Genomic DNA, 18419 nt, shown 5'->3' on the forward strand with positions numbered 1-18419 from the left:
AAAATAAATTTTCCGTCTCTCAGGCCTCCCTTGACTTGGCATCTGTAACCGGACTGGGAGTTGAGACAGCTGATTTGAGGCTGTGAGTGTCCTCCCCTCTACTGCTTCACATTCCCTCACCTGTCAGCTGTGTGTGTTTTTGTGAGGACAGTAACTCTGAGGTAGGTTGATACGGCTGTGCCTTAGCATGGCGCTGTGAGGAAGCCGCTGCCTGGACTCTGGACGGACGCTAGTGAAGCGCTTACACACCTTGGACCATCATGGGGAAGGAGCAGGACCTACTGCAGGCCGTCAAGAGCGGAGACCTGCCCTCCACTCAGAAACTACTGGCCAAGCTCAAAGCCAGCCGAAACAGTGAGTCCTCAAGTTACCCTTAAATCTTAAATCTCATAGCCAGATTTATTTTAGCTCGCTGAAAGGCTGAGGGAGTGTGCAGTGCAATACATCTCCGTTATGTTTATTTGCCCAAGCTTTGGAATTATTGGCAGATGGCACCTGAGTAAGACAATTAGATGTACGCACAGTCAGAAATCTCTTCCCCTGGAGGCAGTAAGGCAATCGGTAACATGCTTAAACAAGCAGTTTGCTTCGTTCTGTCTGCTGCTGCTGATGCCACACCTGTCATAACTACTAAACGTCTCCCAAATCAATAGATCCTGCTAAACGTCTACGCCAGTGATTCTCTAACAGGAGTAGGCTAGTCGAGCCAGCGGAAATCGACAGTTCTCAGTTGTTCAGACATGATGCAAAAGCCAGTGTTTGCTATCTAACTGACTCATCAACCAGTTTTCTAGGTCTGCTGGTTGCCTCAATATTTCAACAAATGACATTTCAGTCATTTAGCAGATGCTCTTATGCAGACCGACATACAGGAGCAAATCGGGGTAAGTGCTTTGCTCGTCAGATTTTTCACCTAGTTGGCTTGGGGATTCCAACCAGCGGCCTTTCGGTTGCTGGCCCAGCGCTCTTAACTGCTAGGCTACCTGCCGCCCCACACAGTTATGTGTATTTTCTTCTTTCTCATGAAAAAGTGATAAACTCTGTTATTGGATTATGTGAAAGATAGCCTACCTTTTACAAAGTGGAGTGTTGTAGCTAATCCTATTGAATGTAGAGTGATCCTTATGTTCAGTGATTGAGTGTGTTTGTTCAGGGGAGCTGTGCTGAGAGGAGGTGAGTGCTCTCAACTCTACTCTGAGGTCAAGCTTCAGGAACTTAACTACAGAAGACGCTGAGCCTCAGCTAAAGCTTTGGGGAAATCTATCCCTTTGGATTAGCCAGGCCAGCTCCAATCCAGCCCTTATGATGATGGCGCACTAATGAACTCTCTCTCTCGCTCTCGGGAAACTGAAAGCCTATCCACATTCTCCCCGGGTTTTAATTCACTGGACCATAAGCTTACGGCCGTCTATATCGTCTCCCTTGAGAGGGACACTTTCTATCCCCAGAGTTGCTATCCGCTGTATGAGGGTTTGTGGATGGGGTGGGAGGGTGGGTGGGTTCCCACTTGCAGACCCCCATCACAAATGTCTCAAAGGTTTGAGGGGGGGCTCAGTTGCCTCTTCTTGAGCTATCAAGTCCTCCGATCTTTCTGCTCTCAAAAGCTGTTATCTCCAACTACAATGGTCTATCAACTGCAGTTTACTGCACCTTTATCCTTCTGCTCTTCCAATCACTAAATGCACCTACTGGCATAGTTTACAAACACAAAGACCATTACTCACACACCCTGGAGGACTTTTTCTCTGACTCTGTGTTGTCGTGTTCTCAGAGGCCTATGTAATTACTAAAATGACAGTGCTGGGCGGCTGTTTAGAGGCTGTTTTTCCACAACCACAATGCCACAAGGTGCAAGACGTTCTGGAGGACTCCTGTATTTAGTTGCTCCTCTCTGCTCATTCACTGTCGAGATAGTGTCCGAAATTGAGTTCAACATGACACCACACAGCACAGTGACTGAGAGAACTGAGAGCCCCAGGCCAGGAGGTTGGGCTGCTTTATCATTGTGATAACCTATCACCCTCTGTGCTATTCTGGACCCTCTTTTGGCTCTAAACAAACATGAATTGCTCTGACCCAGAGGTGAGAGATGATGGGATATGAGGGATGGGGAGAGTTAAGTGGTCTCAGTGTACCCTGTGTTTTCCCTGTGTTTATCAAATTCAGCAGACTATTATATTGTAAGAATTGTGGACATAAGGTGTAATTACACTATCAAGGTCTCTTTGTCTGCCGTGGGGTTGTAAACTCTGTCAAGCGTTCATATTAAAGGGCAACCCCCACTTTTCAACCTCATTTTCATTTTATCCTGCACAATACCAGTGCCAACATACAGCTGCACCATTGAGAGCATCATGACTGGCTGCATCACGCTTGGTATGGCAACTGCTTGGCACCTGACCGTAAGGCGCTACAGAGGGTAGTGCATATGGACCAGTACATCACTGGGGCCGAGCTCCCTGCCATCCAGGACCTCTATACCAGGCAATGTCAGAGGAAGGCCGTAAACATTGTCAGACTCCAGCCATCTAAGTCATAGACTCTTCTCTCTGCTACCGCACGGCAAGTGGCACCGGAGCGCCAATTCTGGGACCAAAAGGCTCCTGAACAGCTTTCTAACCCCAAGCCATAAGACTGCTAATCAAATGGCTACCCTGACTATTTGCATTGACCCCTTTTTTATTTGCACTGACTCTCTTGCACCGGCTCACTCACTGGACTCTACTCACACATACTACACTGACACTCCAACACACATACACACACACAGACTACATTCGACTACATGCACACACACAACACACATGCATATTGATGCCAAACACACACTCACGCATAGACAGACTTTCGTACTCTTCACATACGCTTCTGCTACTCTGTTTATTATCTATTCTGATTGCCCAGTCACTTTTACCCCTACCTACATGTACATATTACCTCAACTACCTCATACCTCTGCACATTGAGTATGTTTACATGCACACTAATAATTAGATATTAAACTGATTATTTTAGATTATGCAATAGTCATGTAAACACCTTACTCTGCTTATCTTAATCGACGTAAGGTCAAAATCTAAGTAAGCATACACCGATTAAAACACCTTGTTTTCTGAGTAATCTTTCAAATTATTAGGACATGTAAACACCTTAACTTCTTGCGGTTTAGTGGGACGCTAGCGTCCCATTTCGACAAATTTGTGTGGAATTGCAGAGCGCCAAATTCAAATTAAATTACTATAAATATTTAACTTTCATGAAATCACAAGTGCAATTCATCAAAATATAGCTTAACTTGTTGTTAATCCAGCCGCCGTGTCAGATTTCAAAAAGGCTTTACGGCGAAAGCAAACCATGCGATTATCTGAGGACAGCGCCCAGCACACAAATGCATCACAAATCATTTTCAACCAGGGAGTTGCGACACGAAAGTCATAAATAGCGATATAATATATGCCTTACCTTTGAAGATCTTCTTCTGTTGGCACTCCAAAAGGTCCCAGTTACATTACAAATGGTCCTTTATTAAGCAAGCCTCCTTTATTAACACGAGTGAAGTGTGTTCAGAACAACAATGTATGTGTCTTAGAAGTAATTTTCACATACAAACTTGATCAAATATGCTTACCAAAATAACATGTTCGCCGTGGTAGGACGTTTATTTTGATTGCCGATTTTCTGCATTTATCAGTGTCATCAGGTAGCCTGATTTCAGATGTGTCCATGTAAACAGGATTATTAGGGAAATCAAACTATTAATCTGACTATCCACAGTAACCGCACTCATTGACTCGGTACCGGTACTCCTTGTATATAGGTTTGTTATTTTGTGTTACTATTTCCTTGTAATTTTTTTTGCTAATTTGTCTTACTTTTTAGTTCTGCATTGTTGGGAAAGGGGTTGTAAGTAAGCATATCACGATAAAGTCTCACTGATTGTATTCAGCGCATGTGACTGATTTGATTTCTAAATTTTGTAGAAACTAATATAAAGTTCTACACAATGACATCAAAGTTTAAACATTTTAAAAACTGTGATTCTCAAACACTGAGGCCGTCATTGTAAATAAGAATTTGTTCTTAACTGACTTGCCTAGTTAAATATATATTTTTAGATTTGCGGTGACGTGAGGAGCAAGAAAATACCCTCCCTTGGGCTCGAAACTCGTTGCAGGTTTAAACCCTTAAAATCAGTTTTTACTTTTAATCCTACAATGTGACAGAGAATCATGTTTTTATTAAATTTCTAATGATCTTTTTACCACAGATCATTGAAACGCGCTGTTTTCACATACAAGGAAAAATTCCCTGTCTTAGGTCAGTTAGGATCACCACTTTATTTTAAGAATGTGAAATGTCAGAATAATAGTAGAGTGATTTATTTCAGCTTTTATTTCTTTCATCACATTCCCAGTGGGTCAGAAGTTTACATACACTCAATTAGTATTTGGTAGCATTGCCTTTAAATTGTTTAACTTGGGTCAAATGTTACGGGTAGCCTGTCACAAGCTTTCCACAATAAGTTGGGTGAATTTTGGCCCATTCCTCCTGACAGAGCTGGTGTAACTGGATCAGGTTTGTAGGCCTCCTTGCTCGCACACGCTTTTTCAGTTCTGCCCACAAATGTTCTAAATGATTGAGGTCAGGGCTTTGTGATGGCCACTCCAATACCTTGACTTTGTTGTCCTTAAGCCATTTTGCCACAACTTTGGAAGTTTGATTGTCCATTTGGAAGTCCCATTTGCGACCAAGCTTTAACTTCCTGACTGATGTCTTGAGATGTTGCTTCAATATATCCACATAATTTTCCTCCCTCATGATATCATCTATTTTGTGAAGTGCTCCAGGCCCTCCTGCAGCAAAGCACCCCCACAACATGATGCTGCCACCCCCGTGCTTCACGGTTGGGATGGTGTTCTTCGGCTTGCAAGCATCCCCCTTTTTCTTTCAAACATAATGATGGTCATTATGTTCAAACAGTTCTATTTTTGTTTCATCAGACCAAAAAGTACGATCTTTGTCTCCATGTGCAATTGCAAACCGTAGTCTGGCTTTTTTATGGCGGTTTTGGAGCAGTGGCTTCTTCCTTGCTGAACGGCCTTTCAGGTTATGTCAATATAGGACTCGTTTTACTGTGGATATAGTCCTTTGCTGTTGTTCTGGGATTGATTTGCACTTTTCGCACCGAAGTACGTTCATCTTTAGGAGACAGAACGCGTCTCCTTCCTGAGCGGTATGACGGCTGCGTGGTTCCATGGTATTTATACTTGCGTACTATTGTTTGTACAGATGAACGTGGTACCTTCAGGCGTTTGGAAATTGCTCCCAAGGATGAACCAGACTTGTGGAGGTCTATAATTTTCTTAGCTGATTTCTTTTGATTTTCCCATGATGTCAAGCAAAGAGGCACTGATTGCCCTTTTATCACGGGATGCTCTTGTGGCCCCTACACTCCAGGCTGGGCTGGAGTTGCCTCAGCCAGCTGACAGGCCTGCCGTGCTGCTCGGATTACCCTCTCCATTTGTTTTGCCTCTCGCCCATCCCAATTTATTACCTTATACGTTACGTGTGGCTCAGCTATTGTTATGAGCTCCAACCCAGCCCATTGATGCGATTGGGGACAGCCATTACCCCCGCCATCAGGTTTCCACAAACAAACACACATCACACAACCGTTTCTCTGACATCTGGTACCTCAGGTCTCTGCCTCACCCAATCCACTCCTTCCCATATGGTGCTCAACCAGATTAAGGGGAATTACGGGTTGGGCTGGGATGAGAAAGAAAGGTCCAACGTAGTGGATCTTCCTCTTCTCTCTCCTACATGGCAGAGTCAGCCAAACTAAACCCTTTACAGGTCCCCGGTGAGCCAGCAACAGCGCGGTGTGAGTTCTGTGTCCAACGTCTCATGGTCAAAGAGTCTCAGGAACGGTGGGATGTAGCCAGGTCAGTTGGCTCAGAGACACATGTTCGGACTCTGACCTCTTTCTCTCACTCTGGCCACAACAGAATGAGGGACCCAAGTTGGATTGTTTAGGAATTTGTTTGAAGAGGTTAAGTTTGTGATAATATAGACAAAATCCATGTGTTAATCCTGTCTAGCTCATTTTTATTACATCCCCTAGACATCAGATACCACAAATCCCTTTGTTTTTTAGTTGCGTTGGTTTCCCCCCCATTCTGTGGATTTGGCTTTATTCAGAGCTGTCGCAAGTAAAACATTTTTAAAACGCTTTGTCTGAGATTGACATATGGTATATTGGAATATGGGAGCTGTTAGAATGACAGAGGATCACATGTTTGTGTACTGTATGGAGCTACTCATTTGTCCTGCATTAGAAAGTCAATATTTAAAACTGATGTTGGTTCCATCATGGTTTTTTATAAGCCATCTTTACCTCCGTCCTCTATTTGAAAGTCCAACATATTCAAGCTGATAAGGTTTCATTTGTGTTTTTATGCCAATAAATATTTCACAGCTTGTTGCCCAATTAGACCTACAAAGCTTGGGGAATTGGTTTGGCGTTAGATGTGCATCCATGCAAACCCCCAGGAATTGGGAGTGAAACCCCCCTGGCGTATAACATCGCCATCTGTCTTTTTTAAACGTAAGTGTGCCACACACTGCATTATTATTGACCAGAGGGAGCGGTGTTCCGTATTGAAGACCATCAATGTCCCATTATCGGCGTCTCGTAAAACTGTTGGGCCACAATGAAAGGCAGGGCCATTAAGAGAGCCCCAAACAAAACGTCCAGCGCGGTGTCTGTGGTGATTCTCCGGGAGGGAGCAGCTGTCAGCCTCCCCAGGCCAGTGATAGGCTTCTAAAGAGCCCACTGTGACTGTCTATTGGTCGCCAGGCCACTCGCCCATACTGCAGCCATGGTTTATTCATGACTTTGTGTTCAAACAGAGCCAGCCTACCCAAACACCCAATACAGTCCCTTCATTCCACATACTTATGCCTACTCCTGCCGCCTTGTTATTCCTGCCTCTAGCTAGCAAGCTTCTACACCTGCATTGCTTGCTGTTTGGGGTTTTAGGCTGGGTTTCTGTACAGCACTTTGAGATATCAGCTGATGTACAAAGGACTATATAAATAAATTTGATTTGATCTGGGGCATCATGACACAGACAGGCACACAGCCTCCTCCTTCCCTCCATTACAGAGGCATCACAGTGTTGAACTATTGAAATAACAATAATTCTGGGAAAAGCTCCATCCATTTACAGTTTAGTCATTGCCAGTATAGTACTTCTTGCTACTGGCAAAAAGGAATGAGCTGGAGTTCACTTGATCTGAATATTGTACCTGTTTTTCTAGTTTCCATCCCAACATACTAGACGTTTTGCATATAGACTTGACCTTGTTTCACGCAAACACAGCATATCGTTTGCTCCGTCATCTGCTAGTTTTTATGGTTGAAGTTCAACAGAATATTATGCGTTCTCCTTCACCATTGCACCTTCCTCTCCCATGTCACAATGCCTCAAGTACAGCTCAGGATAATGAGAAGGAAATTTCCACTTTCTTTTCAGACTGGGCATATTGATGGGAAAGTGTTAAAACCTTTTAGACAGACCGTGAAATTCTGTCTCTGTACTGAAGCCGCCGGTGTTTGCCTGTCAACTCTACCGTTGGTGTGCTAAATGTTTAATTGGCTCGCTAAACAGACAGGTCCCATAGACCTTGTAAAGGAGGTCAGTTAGCCTATGCCTCAGAAGAGGAAGAAGCACTGGTCTGTGTTGGAATGGGGCCCTTCAGGACCTCTAGCTGTCAGGGATTTTGTGTCTGGTTTCTGACACAAGTGGAAAGAGAAGAAACCCAAATGGGAAAAGCAAAGGTTATTGTTACCATAGTGGTCTACCTATGACCCTTTGTCAAGTGTTCTGTTTTCTACTGGGTTGGATCACAGACAAGCTAGCCAACATTTATCAAAGCATTTCTTAGTTTTACTCATCTAAGACCAAGATGAATCTATGAACACAGCCTCAAGGATATCTCTTGCCTTGGACATTTGGGAAACTGCTGAACTTCTCATTGAACTTTGTTTCATGTCTCTCTTTAACCATCCTTTAATTTTTGTTGATGAGTGCCAGATTTACAAGAATTTAAAGGGTGGGGGTCTTTCAAAACCACCCGTTAGAGCAGATACCAATGTCGATGATACAACAAACGTTGGAATGCACTACCATATTTTCAAAGAAGTTGAATGACATTGCCCTAATTTGTATGTTAGTTCATGCATGTGCTTGTAAGGATGTGTGTAATCTGGGGGGTTTGGGGGTGTATGTTAGTTCATGCATGTGCTTGTAAGGATGTGTGTAGTCTGGGGGGTTTGGGGGTGTATGTTAGTTCATGCATGTGCTTGTAAGGATGTGTGTAGTCTGGGGGGGTTTGGGGGTGTATGTTTTTGTGTATTATGTCAACTTTGTTCAGCAGAATGGGCTCTTTTTGTTTGTTGCTTATCTCTGCCTGTCTGTTTCCACGGCATCATGTCAGATGTACAGCTTTCACAATGTCTCATCATTGTCTGACTGAACAACCATAAGATTTTAAGATATGACTGATTGTTCACCTCTTTTGAAAATGTATTCAATCTTAATCTTTATACAGTCAAGATTAGAATGACATTTTGGATGTCACGTCATGGTATTTCCACAACATAGAAACGTAGGCTCATATGCACATATCTCTCTACCTCTTATGGCTCAAGGCTGGCTTTACACATTTTGACACGTGCGTAATAGTGGAAAGCTGCTATTCTGAGTGCAGTCGTTTTCCAAAAGGCACCAGTGCAGAGCTTTCAAAGCACCCTTCCTGTTGAGGGCCTTAATGACTCAGCCTTCATGCAGGATGTGACTGGAGCATAGGCCCAGGTGCACACTGGCACTCTGAACTGGAAAAAACGGTACATTAAGATGCAGTTTCACGCTGACAAAAAGCTAAGGCACCAAACGGGCAACAGAACAGTATGACTTATGGATCCCAGCTGTGGACTGCTTGGTCTTATCAAGGTTTCAGTTATTTTCCCCAAATCCCTCCCGCTCTATCTGTGCCAACCATTGTCCAAGACACGACATAGCAGCACAGTGCGTTTGAATGCAGAAAAAGACTAGGAGGGATGATGTCATGTTGTAGGAATGTGTACCCCACAAGGACACCTCCCATCTGTTTTCTGGAACTAGAATCCGACTCCTCTTGTGACATTACAGTTCGGCTTAACCCGAAGACTGAGATTAAGGTTTTGGTCGAGAGGACAAAGAGAAGGGTTAGAGGCCTCGGAACTTTCCAACAGAACTGTTACTATTCTGCCCTTCAGGAGTTTGAGGCGACTTCAAACAGGACTTTGGGTTTAGAGGAGAGAAAAGTCTAGCTTTTGTCATGGAGATGAGGAAATGTGGTCTCGGCTGCGGTGCTGATATAGAAGCGGAGAGGAGCAGAGCTGTCGAAGGGAAAGTGGCTGGGATCTCTCCCTGGGCTGTTAATCTGTCACCTTATCTCCATTACTGTATGTGGAGGCCTGATGCACCCTACCGCACCCACACTGACCGCAAACGGACATGGTTAGTCACATGCTTACTCTGTCAGGAGGAGAGGGGAGTTAGTACTGGGGAAGTAAGTAGATGAAAGTTTGGCGCCGCTGGAGAGTAAAAGTCCATTATGAACAAAGGATGGGGTGTGGAGTTTCCTCTTATCCTGAGACCAAAAAGTGTGGAGTGTTCTGGTGCGTCTGTTTAGCTTAAAGAGGAAGAGGCATGAACTCAGACACACACACACATTCATATTTGCTGTCCTCCACCCCTCAAGACAAAAACAATGCAATGTTTGTTCCTTGGGTAAAAAAAGAAAACATTCTCCTTGCTGGGAAAAAGTATCTCATTAAGGGCTTGGTTCTCTGTGTGTGCAGTCAGTTACCACAGGGGTGCAGGTTTAAATGCATACCTCCTTGGCAAGCTCTTCCATGAGGACCCTAGAGTCTGCCACTACATCAACTGGCCATTAGGCCTCCCATTAGGGCCTGCCGTCCAGTCAGCTATAATCATTAGGGCCTGCCATCCAATAAGCTATAATCATTAGGGCATGGTCTCTGGGCCCTCCATTTCTGTCACAAACACCGGAGTGACACACAGAGGTGAAGTGTCCCGTTTAGCATTCCTGCAGGTCAGTGTGAGTTAGGCTCTGTCAGCAGCTTCCAGCTGGATCAACACAGAGCTACTATAGTGTGTGTCTGTCCTGTCCTGTCTGTCTTGGCTGGCTGGCTCTCTTTTCATTAGCCTCTGCTGACTCTGGCCCCATGACAAACAGCAACCAAAAACACTCCAGACCACTCCGTGTGTCATCATCCTATTATAGATGAGATGTTCATCCATCCAGAGAAAGGACCCATGTCCGTTTTGTGCATGTTTTCATCTGTTTAGTGTTCACTTCAAGCCAACTGCATGTCTTTGGGTGTTTCAAAGGGAAATAAAGAAGACAAAGTGGTGTTTGTGTAATCTTCTTATGTGTCATATGCAAACATCACTGTTCATTTCCTCTCAGATGTTGTGATGCTGGTGTCATGCACCTGCCTCTTCATTAGCCCCACCCCCCACCCCATATGGGTCTGTCTGGCAGAACCCCCCATCAGGACGATTATGTCACCCTGCTGTCCTTCTTTCATCTGAATGTGTGTCTCTTTCTTTAATAAAACCTGCCGTATGTGTCACACCCCCGAGCCCTATTCTCTGTGGACGCCCAGCTGGGCGGAGACACAATGCAACTCACGCAGGTCATTTGCATGCGTGGCGCTCCATTGCGTCAGCTTTCTAATGTGCCTCAACAGGGAGAACGACCAGGGACCTTATCTCCTCTCATAGTCTTGCTTTGCATCCCACTCCCACAGCCAGGCCCCCACCAAGGTTTCCAGGAAGGCTCTGTCTGGCCTGGGAACAAATGACAGAGTGAATGATTGTTAGCTCAATTAGTACCTCGTCTCATTTTTTACTGTCTTTTAGTGTTTGTGTGCGATCCTCTGGCAAATAAGCTAATTACTTGGAAACAGAGAATTCTCGGGAAAAGAGAATTGGATGAATCATTTGGGTCAGAGCAATAGCTGCACCCATTAGACAAAGAATTTTGACCTCTCTTTTGGGACAGTGCTGAATATGAACTCAGTTCAGCGTTTATTCTCAGGGTCATTGTAAGGTTTAGGGCATATTACAGTCTTGGTGGGTTGGTGGAGCGCCCAGCATGGTAGCAGTGGGTATATGATATAATCACAGCGGTGAGTCAGTATCTGTGTCCATGGCTCTTCTCCAGGCACTGCTTCAGCACTGGGGCTTAGGCCTACAATTTGGGACCTGGAGATGCAATCTCCGCCCTGCGTCCGGTGCAGATAACGCCACAGCACATCACAGTCCAGCAGGTCCAGAGTGAAGCCATGGGATTATCTCCCAAGGTGGTGCAGCGGTTTCCCCCTGCTACACCAGATGTGTTGTAGCTGCTATTCCTGTTGGTGGACATTAGGACTGATCCCATTTAGTCGACTGTTTGGTCGATAGGCTGTTGGTCGACCGAGATTTCTTTAGTCGAGCTGTAGAAAATAATAATAATAATAATTTAATTGTGTACAAGACATGTCTGATTGGCTCCTGTCTGAGCGGACTGATCCATTGTAGAGGCCGTGGGGATGACACAGTCCATCAGTCTAAGACGTGCTACTAGAATTGTATATGTTTATATTATGTAAGAACAATAGTGTAACACTAATAAAAATAATATGGACGGCGCTATAAACACTGAAGTTCTGTAGTGGTCACTGCAGCAGTGGGGAGCCCCTTCACCTGTGAACCCTGGGGAGCCCCTTCACCTGTGAACCCTGGGGAGCCCCTTCACCTGTGAATCCTGGGGAGCCCCTTCACCTGTGAACCCTGGGGAGCCCCTTCACCTGTGAATCCTGGGGAGCCCCTTCACCTGTGAACCCTGGGGAGCCCCATCACCTGTGAACCCTGGGGAGCCCCATCACCTGTGAACCCACAAACACCATTACCTTTGCAGTGTTGACATTACCTAGGATAATACAGAGCTTGTGTCCCTCCCAGCTATGACTGGTATGTCCTTATGATTAAGATAAGAAAATCCCTTCAATGTACAGGTCTAGCCTGTTTTCTAATGTTTGCTTCCCTCAAAATACTCTCAGGTGCATTAACTCTTTTGGCCTAATGAATTGGCTGAGGTGTAGTTGAGACAGATGTTTCCCTTTTCATGGCATTTTGGGTTAACCCTCTCTGGTGATCCTTTTAAGACAAAATAGGATGTGGTCAAGGAAATTACCGCTCTTTCTATTTTGGTTTGGATGACCAATCTATTGTTGGTTTTCTACGCAGGATGTTGGGTCCAGTTTTTGTTGTCTTTATTTGTATAGTACAAGTATTCCCAAACGGGGGTAAAATGTATCATTTTTGGGAATTTTTCTCACATTTTCAAACAGTACATGAATATTTTCCAACGGGGCTACACATTTGGGTGAGTTTTTTTTGTCTCACCTAAGTAGCCTTGTTTCACTGCCAAAAATCAAATTCAACCATCTAGTGTTCAGCGAAAAAACAACACAATGTCAAATACAGGTAGCCTAGTCAAATAACATCCAATCACATTAACCGTTACTCTCTCGCGGGAAACCTTAACTCTTGCACAGACATTTAGAAACGAAACATGACAATTTGAAAAATAAGCCACAGGAGTTTTATGAGCGAGAATAAAGATGACTTGCGAGTAGTAAGACATGTATAAAAGCAACAGATAGCATTAATAAGGAGGGGCTAGAAGCGTCTTATATGGTGAGCTACCGAATGGCTAGGACAGGCAAGCCCCATACTATTGTGGAGGACTTAATTCTTCCTGCTGTTGCGGATATGGCTGGAACAATGCTGGAGGAAAAGGCCCAAAAAACTATACAGACAATTACTTCATCAAACAACACTGTTTCACGACACATCAGTGACATGGCAGGAGATTTTTTGAAACAATTACTGCTTCGCATACAAGCCAGTGAATTATATGCGTTACAGCTGGATGAGTCAACAGACGTGGCGGGCCTGGCACTGCTCCTGGTATATGTCCGTTACGTTTATGGGTGGTCAATTAAGGAAGACATCCTCTTCTACAAACCACTGTAAACCAGGACAACATGAGAGGATATTTTTTAAGTACTGGACAGCTTTGTGACATCAAATGGACTTTGGTGGTCAAGATGTGTTGGTATCTGTACTGATGGCGAAAACACCATGACAGGGAGACATAGTGGAGTGGTAACGCACATGCAAGCAGTTACTCCCGATGCCACTTGGGTACACTGCAGCATCCACCAAGAGGCTCTTGCTGCCAAGGGAATGCCTGACAGCTTGAAAGACGTTTTGGACACTGCAATGAAAATGGTTAACTTTGTTAAAGCAAGGCCCCTGAACTCTTGTGTATTTTCTGCGTTATGCAATGATATGGGCAGCGACCATGTAATGCTTTTACAACATACAGAAGTGCGCTGGTTATCAAGGGGCAAAGTATTGACACAGTTTTTTATTGAGACGAGCTTGAAGTTTTCTTTACTGACCATAATTTTCACTTGTCTGACCGCTTGCATGTTGACGAGTTTCTCACACAACTGGCCTATCTAGGTGATGTTTTTTCTCACCTGAATGATCTGAGTCTACGATTACAGGGACTCTCCGCAACTACACTGCTCAAAAAAATAAAGGGAACACTAAAATAACACATCCTAGATCTGAATGAATGAAATATTCTTATTAAATACTTTTTTCTTTACATAGTTGAATGTGCTGACAACAAAATCACACAAAAATGATCAATGGAAATCAAATTTATAAACCCATGGAGGTCTGGATTTGGAGTCACACTCAAAATTAAAGTGGAAAACCACACTACAGGCTGATCCAACTTTGATGTAATGTCCTTAAAACAAGTCAAAATGAGGCTCAGTAGTGTGTGTGGCCTCCACGTGCCTGTATGACCGCCCTACAATGCCTGGGCATGCTCCTGATGAGGTGGCGGATGGTCTCCTGAGGGATCTCCTCCCAGACCTGGACTAAAGCATCCGCCAACTCCTGGACAGTCTGTGGTGCAACGTGGCGTTGGTGGATGGAGCGAGACATGATGTCCCAGATGTGCTCAATTGGATTCAGGTCTGGGGAACGGGCGGGCCAGTCCATAGCATCAATGCCTTCCTCTTGCAGGAACTGCTGACACACTCCAGCCACATGAGGTCTAGCATTGTCTTGCATTAGGAGGAACCCAGGGCCAACCGCACCAGCATATGGTCTCACAAGGGGTCTGAGGATCTCATCTCGGTACCTAATGGCAGTCAGGCTACCTCTGGCGAGCACATGGAGGGCTGTGCGGCCCCCCAAAGAAATGCCACCCCACACCATGACTGACCCACCGCCAAACTGGTCATGCTGGAGGATGTTGCAGGCAGCAGAACGTTCTCCACGGCGTCTCCAGACTCTGTCACGTCTGTCACATGTGGGGTTTAATGGCACAGGCAGGGAGCCCAGCCAACAGCGAGTTGCAGTAATCCAGACGGGAGATGACAAGTGCCTGGATTAGGACCTGCGCCGCTTCCTGTGTGAGGCAGGGTCGTACTCTGCGAATGTTGTAGAGCATGAACCTACAGGAACGGGTCACCGCCTTGATGTTAGTTGAGAACGACAGGGTGTTGTCCAGGATCACGCCGAGGTTCTTAGCACTCTGGGAGGAGGACAATGGAGTTGTCAACCGTGATGGCGAGATCATGGAACGGGCAGTCCTTCCCCGGGAGGAAGAGCAGCTCCGTCTTGCCGAGGTTCAGCTTGAGGTGGTGATCCGTCATCCACACTGATATGTCTGCCAGACATGCAGAGATGCGATTCGCCACCTGGTTATCAGAAGGGGGAAAGGAGAAGATTAATTGTGTGTCGTCTGCATAGCAATGATAGGAGAGACCATGTGAGGATATGACAGAGCCAAGTGACTTGGTGTATAGCGAGAATAGGAGAGGGCCTAGAACAGAGCCCTGGGGGACACCAGTGGTGAGAGCACGTGGTGCGGAGACAGATTCTCGCCACGCCACCTGGTAGGAGCGACCTGTCAGGTAGGACGCAATCCAAGCGTGGGCCGCGCCGGAGATGCCCAACTCGGAGAGGGTGGAGAGGAGGATCTGATGGTTCACAGTATCAAAGGCAGCCGATAGGTCTAGAAGGATGAGAGCAGAGGAGAGAGAGTTAGCTTTAGCAGTGCGGAGCGCCTCCGTGACACAGAGAAGAGCAGTCTCAGTTGAATGACTAGTCTTGAAACCTGACTGATTTGGATCAAGAAGGTCATTCTGAGAGAGATAGCAGGAGAGCTGGCCAAGGACGGCACGTTCAAGAGTTTTGGAGAGAAAAGAAAGAAGGGATACTGGTCTGTAGTTGTTGACATCGGAGGGATCGAGTGTAGGTTTTTTCAGAAGGGGTGCAACTCTCGCTCTCTTGAAGACGGAAGGGACGTAGCCAGCGGTCAAGGATGAGTTGATGAGCGAGGTGAGGTAAGGGAGAAGGTCTCCGGAAATGGTCTGGAGAAGAGAGGAGGGGATAGGGTCAAGCGGGCAGGTTGTTGGGCGGCCGGCCGTCACAAGACGCGAGATTTCATCTGGAGAGAGAGGGAAGAAAGAGGTCAAAGCACAGGGTAGGGCAGTGTGAGCAGAACCAGCGGTGTCGTTTGACTTAGCAAACGAGGATCGGATGTCGTCGACCTTCTTTTCAAAATGGTTGACGAAGTCATCCGCAGAGAGGGAGGAGGGGGAGGGGGAGGAGGATTCAGGAGGGAGGAGAAGGTGGCAAAGAGCTTCCTAGGGTTAGAGGCAGATGCTTGGAATTTAGAGTGGTAGAAAGTGGCTTTAGCAGCAGAGACAGAAGAGGAAAATGTAGAGAGGAGGGAGTGAAAGGATGCCAGGTCCGCAGGGAGGCGAGTTTTCCTCCATTTCCGCTCGGCTGCCCGGAGCCCTGTTCTGTGAGCTCGCAATGAGTCGTCGAGCCACGGAGCAGGAGGGGAGGACCGAGCCGGCCTGGAGGATAGGGGACATAGAGAGTCAAAGGATGCAGAAAGGGAGGAGAGGAGGGTTGAGGAGGCAGAATCAGGAGATAGGTTGGAGAAGGTTTGAGCAGAGGGAAGAGATGATAGGATGGAAGAGGAGAGAGTAGCGGGGGAGAGAGAGCGAAGGTTGGGACAGCGCGATACCATCCGAGTAGGGGCAGAGTGGGAAGTGTTGGATGAGAGCGAGAGGGAAAAGGATACAAGGTGGTGGTCGGAGACTTGGAGGGGAGTTGCAATGAGATTAGTGGAAGAACAGCATCTAGTAAAGATGAGGTCAAGCGTATTGCCTGCCTTGTGAGTAGGGGGGGAAGGTGAGAGGGTGAGGTCAAAAGAGGAGAGGAGTGGAAAGAAGGAGGCAGAGAGGAATGAGTCAAAGGTAGACGTGGGGAGGTTAAAGTCACCCAGAACTGTGAGAGGTGAGCCATCCTCAGGAAAGGAACTTATCAAGGCGTCAAGCTCATTGATGAACTCTCCAAGGGAACCTGGGGGGCGATAAATGATAAGGATGTTAAGCTTGAAAGGGCTGGTAACTGTGACAGCATGGAATTCAAAGGAGGCGATAGACAGATGGGTCAGGGGAGAAAGAGAGAATGTCCACTTGGGAGAGATGAGGATCCCAGTGCCACCACCCCGCTGACCAGAAGCTCTCGGGGTGTGCGAGAACACGTGGGCAGACGAGGAGAGAGCAGTAGGAGTAGCAGTGTTATCTGTGGTAATCCATGTTTCCGTCAGTGCCAAGAAGTCGAGGGACTGGAGGGAAGCATAGGCTGAGATGAACTCTGCCTTGTTGGCCGCAGATCGGCAGTTCCAGAGGCTGCCGGAGACCTGGAACTCCACGTGGGTCGTGCGCGCTGGGACCACCAGGTTAGAGTGGCAGCGGCCACGCGGTGTGAAGCGTTTGTATGGTCTGTGCAGAGAGGAGAGAACAGGGATAGACAGACACATAGTTGACAGGCTACAGAAGAGGCTACGCTAATGCAAAGGAGATTGGAATGACAAGTGGACTACACGTCTCGAACGTTCAGAAAGTATAGCTTACGTTGCAAAAATCTTATTGACTAAAATGATTAAAATGATACAGTACTGCTGGCTGGTGAAGTAGGCTAGCTAGCAGTGGCTGCGTTGTTGACTTTGTTTGAAAGTGTAGCTGGCTAGGTAACCTCGATAACTGGCTAGGTAACCTCGATAACCTCGATAATTACTCTAAACTACACAATTATCTTAGATACAAAGACAGCAAAGACAACTATGTATCTAGCTAACACTACACTAATCAAATCGTTCCGTTGTAATGTATTATTGGTTTCTACAGTGCTGCTAGTCGGTAGAAGTTGACTAGCTAGCTAGCAGTTGTTGACTAGGTAGGAGAACGGTGGCGCGGCGCGGCGGACGAAAATAGCTGGCTAGCTAACCTCGATAATTACTCTAAACTACACAATTATCTTAGATACAAAGACAGCAAAGACAACTATGTAGCTAGCTAACACTACACTAATCAAGTCGTTCCGTTGTAATGTAATAGTTTCTACAGTGCTGCTATTCGGTAGAAGTTGGCTAGCTGGCTAGCTAGCAGTGTTGACTACGTTAGAAGGACGAAAATAGCTGGCTAGCTAACTTCGATAATTACTCTAAACTACACAATTATCTTTGATACAAAGACGGCTATGTAGCTAGCTAAGAAAAATTGCTCAGATCAAACAGATCAAACCGTTGTACTGTAATGAAATGTAATATTACCTGTGGAGCGAAGTGAAGTGCGACTACTCGCTCCAACCCGGAAGTGACGGGTTGGAGCGACCTCCTATAAGAGGTCTTTGTCACTTCCCACAAGCCGGGTTGTGACAAAAACTCACACTCATTCTTATGTTTAAATGTATCGTATAGTGTGTGTGTGGCAGGCTTACAATGATGGCAAAAAACAACATTGTAGAGTGCGCTGACCCTGGTGCTAGAGAGGGTACGCAGCTGGAGGTTGATTGTTTTAAGGGGTACGGGACTATAAAAAGTTTGGGAACCACTGGTATAGTATAATGCAGCCTGATTTGTGTATCTTCTGAGATTGATCCTTCCTTTCATAAAATGACACTTCATCAGATGATAATCTCTGACAGATGGGAATAAGCTTGAACTGCCGTGTTTGGGTAGAAAATAAACCCAGTGATTGAATCCCCCAACGGAACCTTCTGAGGTTTGCCTTGAGATGAACTATGATCTATGTGTTTTCTGAACTGCCTGCCCTCCTTACACTGTTCAGCTTTACCTATCAAATCATAGCTGTACTGTTAGTCCTTTGCACACGTATAATTAAAGCA

General features: G+C 45.8%; 1 protein-coding gene across 1 annotated transcript in view; it reads left to right on the plus strand.

Moving 5' to 3' along the window:
• Nucleotides 1–18419, plus strand: part of LOC120039310 (caskin-2-like) — an 85234-nt gene that overhangs the window by 7813 nt on the left and 59002 nt on the right. Inside the window, exon 3 of the mRNA XM_038984768.1 lies at nt 24–354. Within this exon, the coding sequence (XP_038840696.1) occupies nt 261–354 (94 nt within the window). The 5' untranslated portion in view covers nt 24–260. The remainder of the gene's footprint in view (nt 1–23; nt 355–18419) is intronic.

This window comes from Salvelinus namaycush, chromosome 3 (assembly GCF_016432855.1).
Source record: "Salvelinus namaycush isolate Seneca chromosome 3, SaNama_1.0, whole genome shotgun sequence".
In the NCBI taxonomy this organism is placed as follows: Eukaryota; Metazoa; Chordata; class Actinopteri; order Salmoniformes; family Salmonidae; genus Salvelinus; species Salvelinus namaycush.